The following is a 13926-nucleotide window of genomic DNA, read 5'->3' as shown; positions in this document are numbered from 1 at the left end:
CACTGTGTAGGAGGAGCTTGAGGGAAGTATATTCCTGGCACAGAATAAGCAAGTGGACAGGAAGAAACAAAATTAGAGACATTCATGCCTAGGGTTCCATCCTTCAGCCATGACAGTATGCAAGGATGTAGAATGCTGTCTGTAATCAGTGTTCTGTAGATGTTTCCACAATGTAGACAGACAGAGAGAGTAACTCAACTACACTCAAAGAACTGTTTTCCCCTGGGTTCTAGAAGCAACATCCTGGATTAACAGTTCATCTTGTCTACTTATAAGAAAAATCCCCTCTCTTTTTACAAGAGGGACATTCTTGCTGCCCACCTCCTTTGGGTGAATTCCCTGCAGGTAGTGAAAAGTATCCATCCAAAGTTTTGCCCTGGAACATCATTATAAACACTGTTATCTATAGGGAAGAATGAAGTATAAGTTGATTTGTCTTTTATATAATTTAAATCAGTGGTTCTCAAGCACTGGTGAACATCAGAATCCCGTGAAGGGCTTGTGAAAGCACAGAAATCTTTAACTCAGTAGGTCTGCGGTAAAGGAGTCCTGGTGACGCAGTGGTTAAGGGCTCCACTGTTAATCCTAAAGGTAACCGGTTCAAACCTACCAGCCACTCCACAAGACAAAGATGTAGTAGTCTGCTTCTATAAAAATTATAGCCTTTGAAACACTATGGGGCAGATGTATTCTACTCTACGGGGTCACAATGAGTAGGAATTGATCCCACAGCAGTGAATTTGGGAGTGAGGCACACAGCATTTCTAACTAGCCCCGGCATGATGTTGATGCTTCTGGTCTGGGGATCAGACTTTGGAGGAGAACTGACTCGAAAACTTAAAAATAAACCTCTAAAATCCTTAACAATAAGAGAGTGTTTCTTGAAAGACAGGACATCATGCCATGACAAAGAAAATCTTTTACGCGTTCTGTACAACTCTTAACAATAATGTATGCTCACCATTTTTACGGATATACAAGAATTATTGTTCTCTACTTTCATTAAATGTTCTCTCACAGCATCTGATTCCATTGAATTTTATCAAATTCAGGATGCCAGCTCTTTCTTTTCCTAGTCTTAGAACATTTTCCCTTTGTCATTTTTCCTCCCCAGATTCTCCGGACCCATTATTTCCCTCACACAGAACTTCACATTTCAACCCACATCCTCCTCTTCAAGCATTTGCAATACTGCCCCACCACTGCTTTAACCATAGCCTGCTCTCTCAGCAGAAGCAAAAAGTAGCCATGGGTAGTGCTCACATTCGAGTTTCATGATTTGGGATGGATTTTTCTTCATACATAGTACAAATATTTTTGAGAGTCTATCTTCTGAAACTATATTTAGCCATGTGAGCAATTTATGGTGACTAAACTCAAGCGAACCTCTCAAAACAAAGCCACATCACTAGTTACCAAACAACATTTAGGAAAACAAAAATAAGTCATTGAAACCTCCATATCATAGGTTGGCAAACTACAGTTTGTGTGCCAAATCTAGCCCATTACCTCTTTGTGTATGATCTGTGAACCAAAAAACGTTGTTACATTTTTTTAATGATTGAAAAAAATCAAAATAATAATATTTTAAAATATGCAAAAATGATAAAAAAAAAATCCAAATGTCAGTGTCCATAAAGAGATTTTGATTGAACCCTGGTGGTGGTGGTGGTTATGTGCCGTGATGTCGGTTCCGACTCTAGTCACCTATTTATTTACATACTATCTCTGGTTGCTTTCTTGCTATAAGAGCAGAGTTGAGTCATTGTGACAGAGACTGTATGTCCTGCAAAAATGAAAATATTTACTATCTAGTGCCTCAAGAACGTTTGCTGAGCCATGCTCTATAGCTTTTCTTATAGACCATCTAAGGGGAATGGCAATCTAGATTCGGTATATGTTATGGCTTTGGGGGTTTGCAGATGACAGTTATTCTAATAAGCACTCTTGGAAAAATGTAGTGATAACTTGGAAGTTAATCACCTTTGTCATAAAGCTCTAACAATGTTTCCCTGGATTGTAAATTATGTGAGTGGAGTGATATCTGCTTTATCATGAGGACTTACTGTAAACCCAAACTAATTTGAGAAAGATTAGACTACAATCATGGTTCCCTTCAAGCACCTGTCTTTTTCCGCAAACTTCCTAAAGTTTCTGCAAACAGGTGTGGGCCGAAGACTGATGCAGGAACGGAGAGAATCCTCTTCAGAACCAAAGCCAGTATAAGGTGGAAATTTCCTTTCTATTTTTGGAAGAGGTGGAGGCTTGCATGGAATAGAGGTAAAGTTCTCTGTAACAAAACAAAGACAAACCAAACATCAATATTTTTTTTTTTTTTGGCCCTGATTATGGCTGTTTTGAAAGGTCTATTATTTTTTCAAGATGAACATGGAGATTTTTGTAGACTATTTTAAATTATTTCAATAAAACACAGCAAAATCCCATGAGAGTAGATTCAATCATGTTTATTAAAAAACACAATTCACTCAATAATCATCACTAGTCGGGGAAAAAAGGGAACTATGTCGAATAAGTAAATGTTTATTTTTTGTCATCACATCCGGTTTCTGAATATTTTTTTGTTCTTCCCTGATTTTTCCAATGATATGAAAATGCAAACCTGAAACTTTACGCTACCATTCCACATTTTAACCTGTAATTTGGTCTTCTACTATCTTCTGTCAATACTCACTAATAAAATTATTTTCCAAATAGGGCAGACTCCTGACTAATTCACCTTTACCCTTCCCCATGAGCTCAGTCGTTGCCCCCTGTGCACATTACCCTCTCCTTACATCTTTTTCAACTCTAAGTGGTGACACTTCACTATCTCATTGGGGAGGGGGAGAGAGAAATTTCTTCTCATCAATCATTGCCCCTGGTTGTTCTTGTTACTGCCAAAATAAAAGAGAGACACACTGCAGATGTACTAAAAGGTGATGAAAAAATATTTTTAAATAGCCAGATGCCTACTAGTTCGAAGGGATAATATAGGCTAAGTAGTGCTGTTGTTGTTGTTAAGTGCTGTCAAGTCGATTCCAACCCATAGCAACACTGTACAGGGTTTCCAAGGAGCAGCTAATGAGCTTGAACCACCAACCTTGCAGTTCAAATGACTTTGCAGTCTGACACATTAGCCCACAGAGCCACACCAGGATATTATTGATTTTATTTGTTTGTGGATAATTTATTTACTTGTTATCCATTACTTACAGGAAAGAGGGATGAAGAGAGAGCTAGTGTCATATTGGTACCTGTCTAGGAGCTTCTAGGTGCTCATCTGTGAGGCGACTGAACATCTCTGCGATACAAATGTACTCATCAAAGCAAATAACATGTTGATCTGACCTACCTACGCCACTGTCTTTGCTCCATCACAAATGGCAAAGGAGATAGCCAGATCTTGCCTAAAAGCAAACCAAAACCATGAACTCCACTTTCTACTTCTTCTCAGGGTTGAGTATACCATAGGTATTTCCATTCATGAATAAACAGAATTCCACATAAGCAAATATTTCCTGTTCCATGCTCAATGTATTATTAAGAGGAAATGTGCATCAATTTGCCATCCAATGCAACCCAACTCTTTACAAATAGAGAGGTTTTTGTTGATTGATCAAAAGTCTAAGGATTTGAAGCCATTTAACTTTTATTTGGAAATATTTTCAGCTTTACTAGGCATTCTAGTAGTCCAGGTGTGAAATCCCATTAAGTGGCAATAGCATTTTGGAAAACAGTTATAAATCATTGAGACCTCTATACCAGGAGTTGGCAAACTATGGCTTGCAGGCCAAATCCACCCACCACCTCTTTTTGTATGGCCTATGAACTAAGATAAGTTTTTGCACTTCTTAATGTTTGAAATTCCCAAGAGTAGTGGTTCAATCCTAACGGAAACTCACAAGAGGGATGTTGGCAAAGAGAATGTCATCAAGAATTTCTCACTGGCTCAGGAAAGGGGACAACTAATCCTCAGGAACAGAAGCAACTCTCAGGTACAGAAGGCAAGCCTCTCCTAGGGCTATTTTCATGGGGATTGAAAAGAAGTCTTAGCAATGAAGAGGAAGCCAAATCTTAACATTAGGTAGACCTGTAATAGACTCATTGCTAACCATTACACATCAAATACAGCACTGACTGGTACTCTGATTGGTTTAAGGGAGAGGACAATAGGGACCACAGGGAGAGTTCTATGAGATTAACAGAAAACTAAGGCATGATCAGTTCTTTATAACAGGCGATATATACATACAATTGCACACACTAATCTGAGTAGTGAAACCAAAAGAGGGCACATTTGAACTGTAAAGTAATTAAGAATGCATTATACACCTCCAAAAAAATTACAGGTTTCATAACACAGTTGTTTTCTCAACAAATTAATTTTTGCAATAGCAGGAACAAAAGACTCAATTTAGAGCTTTCCTCTGCACCTAGAGTGCCATCTAGTGTATAAAAGCCGAGAACTGCTTAGCTTCCATCACAGCTGACACCTAACACTACCTATATCTTTTTGGATACACTGGTTTTAGGATCCAACTTTAAATCTCATTTCACTGGGTAACGCACATGCATCCATAAAGCTTTCAACATACACCTGAATGACAAGTTTCCTAGCTTCAATTTTCCACTATCCTAGTATTCTGCGTACTTCAGATATTCCAAAACATTTGTCTCATAAGTAAAAAAGCATGCATTTTTGTACAATGTATCTTCCCAAATGTCTTTTTAAAGTGGCATTCTGGTAGATTCTGAGACATATCTGTCTTTCAAATCATTTGATTCTGCTAATCCCAAGTGATATGTAAAATCATATATACTGAATGTTTATCCACAATTAACTAGATTTGGATTCCAAGTCTATAGAGAGACATTTTTAAAAGGAGTCATAATGCTTCATCACAGTGATTTACTGTTGGCCATCTCAGTTAGAAGCACCACTGAGAATAGTCTTCAATTATACTTCAAAGTGGATCTCATGTTCCAGGTTTTGTGAGGTCTGAATCTTAAGTAATTTGAAGGAAGCTCTTTGAGATCAAGAATGCCAGATTATTAAGACAAAATACTAGGCAGGCACAGGGCCTTGGACTGGGGCCCCTGCAAAGGGAGACCACTGAAGCCTAAACTTATTAACTTCCAGGTAAACCTGCCTCTGTTTATACCCAGGGCACAGGTAAAGTGATTTTGGTAGGACTTGTCAGTGTGGGGGCAAATAACCCATCCATCACACTATACCTAGCATGTATTTTAGACAAAGTCTCACCATCCTGGCTTCTAAGGAGCATTGTGGCTATACTTCTTTCAACACAGATTTGTTTGTTCTACTAGCAGTCAATGGTTCTTTTAATATTTTTCTCTAACACCATAACGCAAATGTATCAGTTCTTCTATCGTCTTCCTTATTCACTGTCCAACTTTTACTTACATATGAGGCTATTGAAAATAGCATGGCTTGGGTCAATTGCACCTTACTCCTCAAACTGACATCTTTGCTCTTGTACACTTTCCAAAGGTCTTGTGCAGAAGAGCTAGAAGATCCTTAGGAATCATCTACTCCACAACCCTCTTCATTTCATGTTATTTTTGTTGGTAGGTGCCACTGAGTCAGTTCCGATTTATAGTATCTTGTACAGGGTTTCTGAGAAGCGGCTGGTGGGTTTAAACCATCGACCCTGCAGTTAGCAGTTCAGTGTTTATCCTTCAGTGCCACTGTTAGGCCCATCAAGGCCATGAGATGAGAGCAGAATCCAACTCTACCCCTTTGGTTGTAACTTGAAGTGAGCAACTTGCTCAAATGATCTGTAAGCACTCATCTTGGATGTCTTCTGCCTCTAGCACCAAGAGTTCAGGATAGTCCAAATGACTCCACAAAATTAAAGGTGGTCAACCTTGAATCTTAGATTAAACCTGTTCAACCTTAATTTTAAATTAGCCTAATAAGAATCCTGGTATGGCGCTGTGGGTTAACGCGCCAGACTGCAAAGCCATTTGAACTGCAAGGTTAGCAGTTCAAGCTCACCGGCTGCTCCGCAGAAACCCTATACAGGGTTGCTATGGATTGGAACCTGACTCGACGGCACTTAACAACAACAACAACAAAATAAGTATTCTTCAAAAGCAAGGAAAATGCATGCTTTTCTTACAAGTCTGGTTGCCCCAGCGATGAAAGTAAGAAAGGTCTCTTCAAGACAAAGAAATAATACCTCAAGGCAGGAATTCCTAAATTAGAACAGTTTACATTCAAATCCCTGCTCCTTGATGCTAGACATCCTGGAAGCTGTTCCATCCTTCATGCCACAAGAGATGAGAGGTCTCCTTCTGAGGGCCCATGTTTATCCACATAAAACAGTAAGAGTGGCAAGTCTGAGAAGAACTAGGGGTAGTGAGATGGCAATGCTGCCCACTGAGCAAGCCATGCTGGCCTGTTCTTTAGAGTCCTTTGGTGGTGGTGGTGGTGGTGGTAGTGATGTGCGTGGAGTCGGTTCCGACTCATAGCAACCCTATACAGGGTTTCCGAGGGTGTAAATATTTTCGGGAGCAGAAAGCCTCATCTTTCTCCCGTGGTACAGCTGGTAGTTTTGAACTGCTGACCTTGCGGTTTGCAGCCCAATTCATAACCTTCAGAATCCAGAAATGCACAAGAGTCTCCCCTTTTTAGAAGCCACATCAGGTTCTACACAGAGCCTCCAATTTATCTATCCAACCCTCTGTTTACACATAACTAGAAAGGTGATTTGTGCACCTTCTGGAGAATGCAGTCTCTCTGCCGCTAGGACACTAGCAATATCTCTCCAGCAGTACACTTATTTCCAAATCAGTCTCAAAATCAGGCTGACAAACAAAAAATATCAAATGAATGTTGGGTTTTACATCAAAAGGATCAGATCATATGATGTGTTGGATTCTTTAAATAAAGGTAATCATTCAATTGTTCTTGTTGTTAAGTGCCATTGAGTTGGTTCTCACCCATAGCAACCCTGTATGGGGTTTCCAAGGAGTGGCTAGTGAGCTTGGCTCACCGACCTTGCGGTTCAAACGAATTTTGCAGTCCACTGCATTAGTCCACAGCGCCACACCAGGAGCCCAGTCTTTCAGTAGAACACAAGTAAATGTTTTCAGTGACTCGTCATTTTAGACATGAGGGGGCTTCCAAAAGTCTGTGGGAAAATTCCATTCTCTTTCAATTTTTGTATGAACTTTTTGAAGTCCTTTCATATATATTTTCAAGTCTACACACTGAAGACTTGCTGATTATAAACAAGTATCTGCATTCGTTAAAGGCCAAATTTTCCTCTCTGACGTGGCAGTGTAGGATATGTGCTGGACTGGTAACCGCCAAGTCAGCCGTTCAAACCCATCAACAGCTCTCAAAAACCCTACACAGGATCGCTATGAGTTGGAACCCACTCAAAGGCACACAACACCATCACTACAACCCTTAAAGTCATGAGTGTACCCAGCTGTTTCACCACTAACAGCTTTTCTACTGCCTCTGCCACCTGCACATTCCTGGTTTGCCTCTTGTCCACAGGTCACAAAGTAAATATGCCCACCTGTGCCAACTAAAGAGGACCAACTTTAAAAAATAAAATGAGAAGAAACCACTAATTTGGCCCCTGTTGGGCCCACACATGTAAGTCATCTGATATACAGAGTGGAAGAAATTCTCTTAATGAATATAAGAGTGGAATTGAAAGTCTTTTTTTATTGAAAACTCTTTGTGTGCCATCTCTTATAATATAAAAATTTCCAGGACGCCAGGAATATTACACAAATAGGGCCACAAGGCACTTAGGTTGGGCCTCATCTCATGCTGGAAATAAAAGCCCTTGTCTTTTAAGCTGTACTTGTTTCTGGCTTTCATCTCCTCTCTCAGGAAATTATGTTTATATGAAACTCCAAGTTTCAGAGAGAAGTTACACATCTAAGAATGCCCCCCCGCCACCTCACCCAGCTCAAAACCTCAAGCAGACCAAAGATAGTACAAGAAAAGAGAACTACAGATCAGTATCCTTCCTAAATATGCAAAAATTCTCAACAAAATATTGTTGTTGTTGTTAACTACTGTCGAGTCAGTTCCAACTCATAGTGACCCTGTATAGTGTTGCTAAGGATGGACTGGTGGGTTTGCACGATTGATCTTGTGGTTAGCAGTTCAGTGCTAATCCTACAGCACCACACCAGCACTGTATTTGACAGCATATAAGTATAAAAATTATAATAGATCATGACCAAGTAGAGTTGATCCCAGAAACAATGTAACAACTAAACCAAATGACGAATGGACCATGTGAACATAAAACTCCATGACCAGAAGAACTAAACGGTGCCCAGTTACCACTACCAACAAATCTAGAAGGTCCTGGATAACAGAGTGATTGAAAAATTTGAAGCAAAACACAAACTTGTGAAAACGATCAAGCTTACTGGTTGAATAGAGACTGACGGCCTCTAAGACTATGGCCTTTAATCACCCTTCAGGGCTGGAAAGGAACTCACTCCCATGGCCTAATTTTCAACCAAACATAGACAGGTCAGTGAGGGGACCAATAACACTAGAAAGGTATGCATGCCTTAGAACAATCAACCACATGAGATCAAAAGGGCTGCATTTACGAAAAGACAAAGAAGAGTTAGGAAAGAAGGAGGAATTTACACAGGCAACACAGGAAAGCAGTGGGATAAATGATATTACATTGTATAGATTGCAAACAATGACATGAAACAGAATGTCTATGAAGAATTGAATGGAAAACTGATACGCTCTGCAAACCTTCACTCAATTCAAAATAAAAAGATTTTTAAAAATCAAATAATGCACATATCCTGAACAGAATTAATGTCACAAAACTATAAACTTCAAAATAGCTAAAATGGAAAATGTCTGTTCTAGATATTTTACCATAATAAAATCACCCAACATAATCTAGCACATCAATAGTATAAAGAAGAAAAATGACATGACATGATCATAGCAATTAATACAGAAACATCTGACAAAATCCAACATTCACCCATGGTGAAAACCCTCAATAAACTAGGGACTTGCTCAACTGAAAACTGATATCTGTAAAAAACCTACTACTAACATTATTTGGAGTCCTGGTGTGGTACTGCAAAGTTGGTTTGAACCACAAAGTCGGCGGTTCAAGCTCACCCTATACAGCGGTTCTGAACGGCGGTTCAGAAACCCTATACAGCGTTACTATGAGTCAGAACCATCTCAACAGCACTTAACAACAACATATACACATGACATGACATTGTTGTTGTTAAGTGCTGTTGAATCAGTTCCTACCCATAGCGACCCTGTACAGGGTTTCCAAGGAGTGGCTGGTGAGCTTGAACTGCTGACCTTGTGGATCAAACTGACTTTCCAGTCTACTGTATTAACCCACAACACCATAATAGTCTCCTAGAAACTCTCAAGTAATTTACAAAAAAAAACCCAACAACCCAATAACCTACAACTTAGTGTATTTATTAGCAAGATTGCAAGATATAAAGTCAACTTTAAAATCAATTGTATTCTGTGAGCTAAGCCCTACAATGCTCAATAGACTCCTGTGAACCTGGATGGAGACCTGGTTGGCCAGCAGTGTGGCAAAACCTGGGGACTCTTCAGCCCAGAGTCAGAGACATAGCCACAGAGGACTAGAGTGGAGAGTGAAGCATCCAGCTGATAAGAAGAGAAGGCATATGCACAAGAACACCCACACTTGCAGATAATACCCACTTGACTTGGGTTCAATGACTGGATGGTCAGAGCTCAACTAGAAGAAGAAAGAAGAGGGAAAAAAAAAGAGTAATCTGATACAATTTGATGAACTTGACCTATGGATGCAGTATCTCAAAAGAGGGAACAAATCTTTATAGTGAGGATCATTCCGACCCTCTCCATACACAGAGTAGACAGGGATGGGCAACTTGGACACTGGCTACCCAAAATGGGGGGGGGGGGGCTACAAAGCCTTACAAGCTTTGAAGAGGGAACCTAGATCCAGAGGGTATGGAGGAAGATAGAATCTCCACTGAGTAGTATCCAATCTGTCTGGGCAGGGCTGACGAAAGGAAATGCGGATAGGTCTCTTGTGATACATTAGTGAATACTTGTTATCAGGACTGATTGTGAGGGTTGTAAATGTAAAGGTAGACATTTTGTAGCAAGGAGCAGAGTGATTAACTTTTCAGTCTAGGAGCGGAGGTCCCTGGGACCATCAAGGGAGCAGAGTGGAGAGCGGGACCCTACCCAGAGAAGCAGTGATGCCTGAGATGATGACGAGAGACGGAGCAGCTGGGGACTTTAGACACAGAGAGGGAGAGGGGCTGTGTGCTGACGACTGCGACGGAGGGGGGTGGGGCCAGGAGGGGTTGATGATGCATGGAGGGGATTGTAACCATGGCAATGAAACAATATACCATAGGATGAATGTAAAACTAATTTTCTCCCATGTAAGCTACCACATAATTCACAATAAAACTTTTTTTTTTTAAATTGTATTAAGGGAGGTGGCAAGATGGCAGACTGGGCTTTATAAATCCTCTAAAGCAAACATGAGGAAAACCAAATGAAATAGATACAGATGAAAGTCCTGGAACCCTGAGCTTCAGACGAAGGGATAGAGCAGTGGATTGAATGCTGACTAGGAGAGGAAGCCGAACAGATGCAGCAGACAGACTTGTGACCAGTGCTGGTAGAGTAGACACAGTGAGGCCATCTTAGTGACTTCAGAGACAAGCCAGCATATTGGCACTGTAGAAACACACTAGTGGCTCGTATAGATAAAGCTGTGATTTACCTCTTGTTTCTCATACTCCCCTGGTGACCAGAGGTGTGGCAGGCCCCACTCACATACACACCCAGGGGAGCTCCTGCTCTCCGGGTGGTTGGAGCCACAGGGAGGTGAGTGTTGCAGTTGTAAACACCATCAAAGTGAGTGGAGAGCTATCTGCATTAACCCTGGTGCCTGGATTCAGGCAAGCCCTGCTCCAAACCTGCAGAGTTGGCCCTGGCCAGTTCAGGACTAGCCATTACTAGGAGAAGCAGTTGAAAAGACACATGTGGGGGAAGTGGGGGGGGGGGGGGAAGGATACTGGTGATCTGCACAGATGCAGCACAGCCATCTTGAATTTTCACTGGCAGCTTTGAAGGCAAGAGGGCAGCAGGTGGAGGAAAGGCATACCTCTCATTGGGGGAAAGAAAGGTGCAAAATTTTGTTTCTTTTTTTTCTTGAACCCCACATTACCCTGGCGACCAGAGACATGGCAAGCCCCCACCGACGTATACTTCCTGTGAAGGCAGCAGCGCCAACCCTGGCAACTGGAATCAGGTGTGGCCTGCTCCAGACCTGCAGAGCTGTTTCTGGCAAGTCCTGGACTAGCAGGGACCTCTCCCCGTCAGTTACCCTCTGGAATGGAAATACGCTGCTTTGGGGTCTGCACGAACTACTTTCATTCAGATTGGGTGCCCAAAAAACATAACATCTAGCACTCCAGGAACTCCATCTAGGGTTGAGAATGTTACCATCTTTGCCTTTGCCCATCCATGGTTGGTAGGTGACCCCAGAATTTTCTCCTCTCTGAGTCAGGCACCTTCCTTTTTTTTTTAAATAATCCCTTTTATTGTTTTTGTTTATTCTTTCTTCCCCTTCTTCTTCTCTTCATTCTCCTTGCTTTCTATCTCCACTTTCATGTTTTCTGTTTTATCTGCCTCTATTTTCAAATTGCAGTTACTTCTTTCTTTCTTTTTCTTTATTACTCTCTGGTCTCTTTCCCTTTTATTCACTCCCTTCTCTAATTGTTTCTGGCACATTTAATTTTTTTTTTAATTCTTTCTCATGGTTCTCTTTTCTATTTACTTTCCTCTCCCTCTTTTAACTTTTGTATTCTTTTTCTCATTGTTATCTGCTTTTCTTTTTTCTTTACTATTTTCTTCTTTCTATATTGTTTGATTGTTCATTTGTTTTCCTTCTCTTGTGTGTGTTTTTTATTCTTGCTTCACACAACAGAGGGCAGAAACCATAACCTTACATCCCATCCACAACTGTACCCTCTAAAGCCACACCCATAGGGCAAGAGTCATGCCAGCCTGCATTGGATCAATGACAACAATCAACAGTAAAACCCCTCCTAAACTGTGCTGCACAAATGGCAAACAGAGAACGGTGCATAGGCAAACATCCCCTAGTCACCGCCATCAGGAGGCAGTCAGTGAGTGCCAAAAGTACACCAACACACACTCAACAATTTAATACAAATACAACAACACCACAATGCCTTGAAAGCAGCAGACAATTTACTTTCATACAAAGAAATAAGACCAAGTAACTCAAACTAGTGACCACTAGACAGAGCTAGAAAACGTTTTTGAGGAATAAAGGTATTAGAACTACCGGAAAAATAATTCAAGCGATTGATATTTAGATACCTTTAAATAGTTGACAGAAAAATTGAGGAAAACAAGGTAAATTTCAGGAAAGTACTACAGGAACAAACAAACAAAGCATAGAAAGGTTTGGAGACCATACAAAACCTGCAAATAGAAATACAGAAGATTACTGCAAATAGAAATATAGAAGATTAATATTAAGATTTCAGAAATGCCAAAGGAGTATATTTGAATCAATGGAAGACCAAACTAGTAAGCTCGAAAATAAATCTCTCAATACTAGTAAACTACAAGAACAAGTAGAAAAAAATAATGAAATGATCTGAAGGACACTTAAGATTCATGTGGGACAACAGGAAAAGGAATAATTTACAGGTGATCGGAGCTTCAGAACAGGAAGAGACAAATAAAAGAACAATAAAGGTACTCAAAGAACTGTTGGAAGAAATTTTCCATAACATCATGAAAAACAAGATAAACATTCAAGAAGCTGAATAAACCTCCTAACAGTATAAAACCCAAAAGAAAAACACCAAGACATACAATAATAAAACTCTCCGAAGTCATAGACAAGGTAAGACTCTTAAGGCCAGCTTGGAAAAAAATGAAGTTACCTACAAAGGAGAAACAATAAGACTATGCTCTGATTTCTCAGCAGAAATCATGCAGGCAAGAAGATAAGGGGAGTACAAATACAAAACTCTGAAAGAGAAACAAATTGCCAACCCAGCAAAACTGTCCCTCAAATGCAACGGTAAAATTAGAAGATTCTCAGATAAACAGAAATGAAAGGAATTTGTAACAACCAGGCCAACTTTACAAAAACTACTAAAGGGAGTCCTGTAGACTGAGAACCAACAACAGCAGACAACATAAGATTGGCATACACAGTAACACTATCCAGAATTCAATCCAGATATAGAAGTATCCAAAGAAAATCAAACCTGCACAACTGAAAATGTTTTTGTTGTTGTTATGTGCCGTGGAGTCAGTTCTGACTCATAGCGACCCTGTACAGGGTTTCCAAGGCTGTAAATTTTTACGGGAGCAGAAAGCCTCATCTTTCTTCCACAGAGCAGCTGGTAGTTTCAAACTGCTGACCCTGAGGTTAGCAGCCCGATTCATAACCACTACGCTACCAGAGTTCCCTAACTGAAAATAGGACACCAGAATTATTAGTTTATAATGAAAACAAAGTAAAAAGTGGGAAAAGTATAGTTACAGAACTTCCAAATAATGAGGAAGTCAGACAGATTTCAAGATAAAATAGACATTAAACTGGAGAAGAAATTAATAAAATACAAGATAACCTCAAAGAAAATCAATACACCTTCACATCACATCAAGAAATAGGAAAGTAGAGTGTGCAAACAAGATGGCGGACCGGGTGGACGTATAGCAGAGAGCTCCACCAACAACAACACAGAATACCCGACCAAGCAAGTTCGGAGATGGTCCCAGAACTCTGAACCACATATAAAGGAATACTTAGAAGGTTGGAAGGCTCACAGCTGGGGGAATTTGTGGCAGAAGCAAGA

General features: G+C 40.3%; 1 protein-coding gene across 1 annotated transcript in view; it reads right to left on the bottom strand.

The window, feature by feature from the left end:
- Window positions 1–13926, bottom strand: part of EFHC2 (EF-hand domain (C-terminal) containing 2) — a 259272-nt gene that overhangs the window by 137746 nt on the left and 107600 nt on the right. Inside the window, exon 8 of the mRNA XM_006864292.1 lies at window positions 2125–2290. Coding sequence (XP_006864354.1) covers window positions 2125–2290 — 166 coding nt within the window. The remainder of the gene's footprint in view (window positions 1–2124; window positions 2291–13926) is intronic.

Source organism: Chrysochloris asiatica, unplaced genomic scaffold, assembly GCF_000296735.1.
Source record: "Chrysochloris asiatica unplaced genomic scaffold, ChrAsi1.0 scaffold00062, whole genome shotgun sequence".
Taxonomy (NCBI): Eukaryota; Metazoa; Chordata; class Mammalia; order Afrosoricida; family Chrysochloridae; genus Chrysochloris; species Chrysochloris asiatica.
This window is presented reverse-complemented; position numbering and strand designations above follow the sequence as displayed.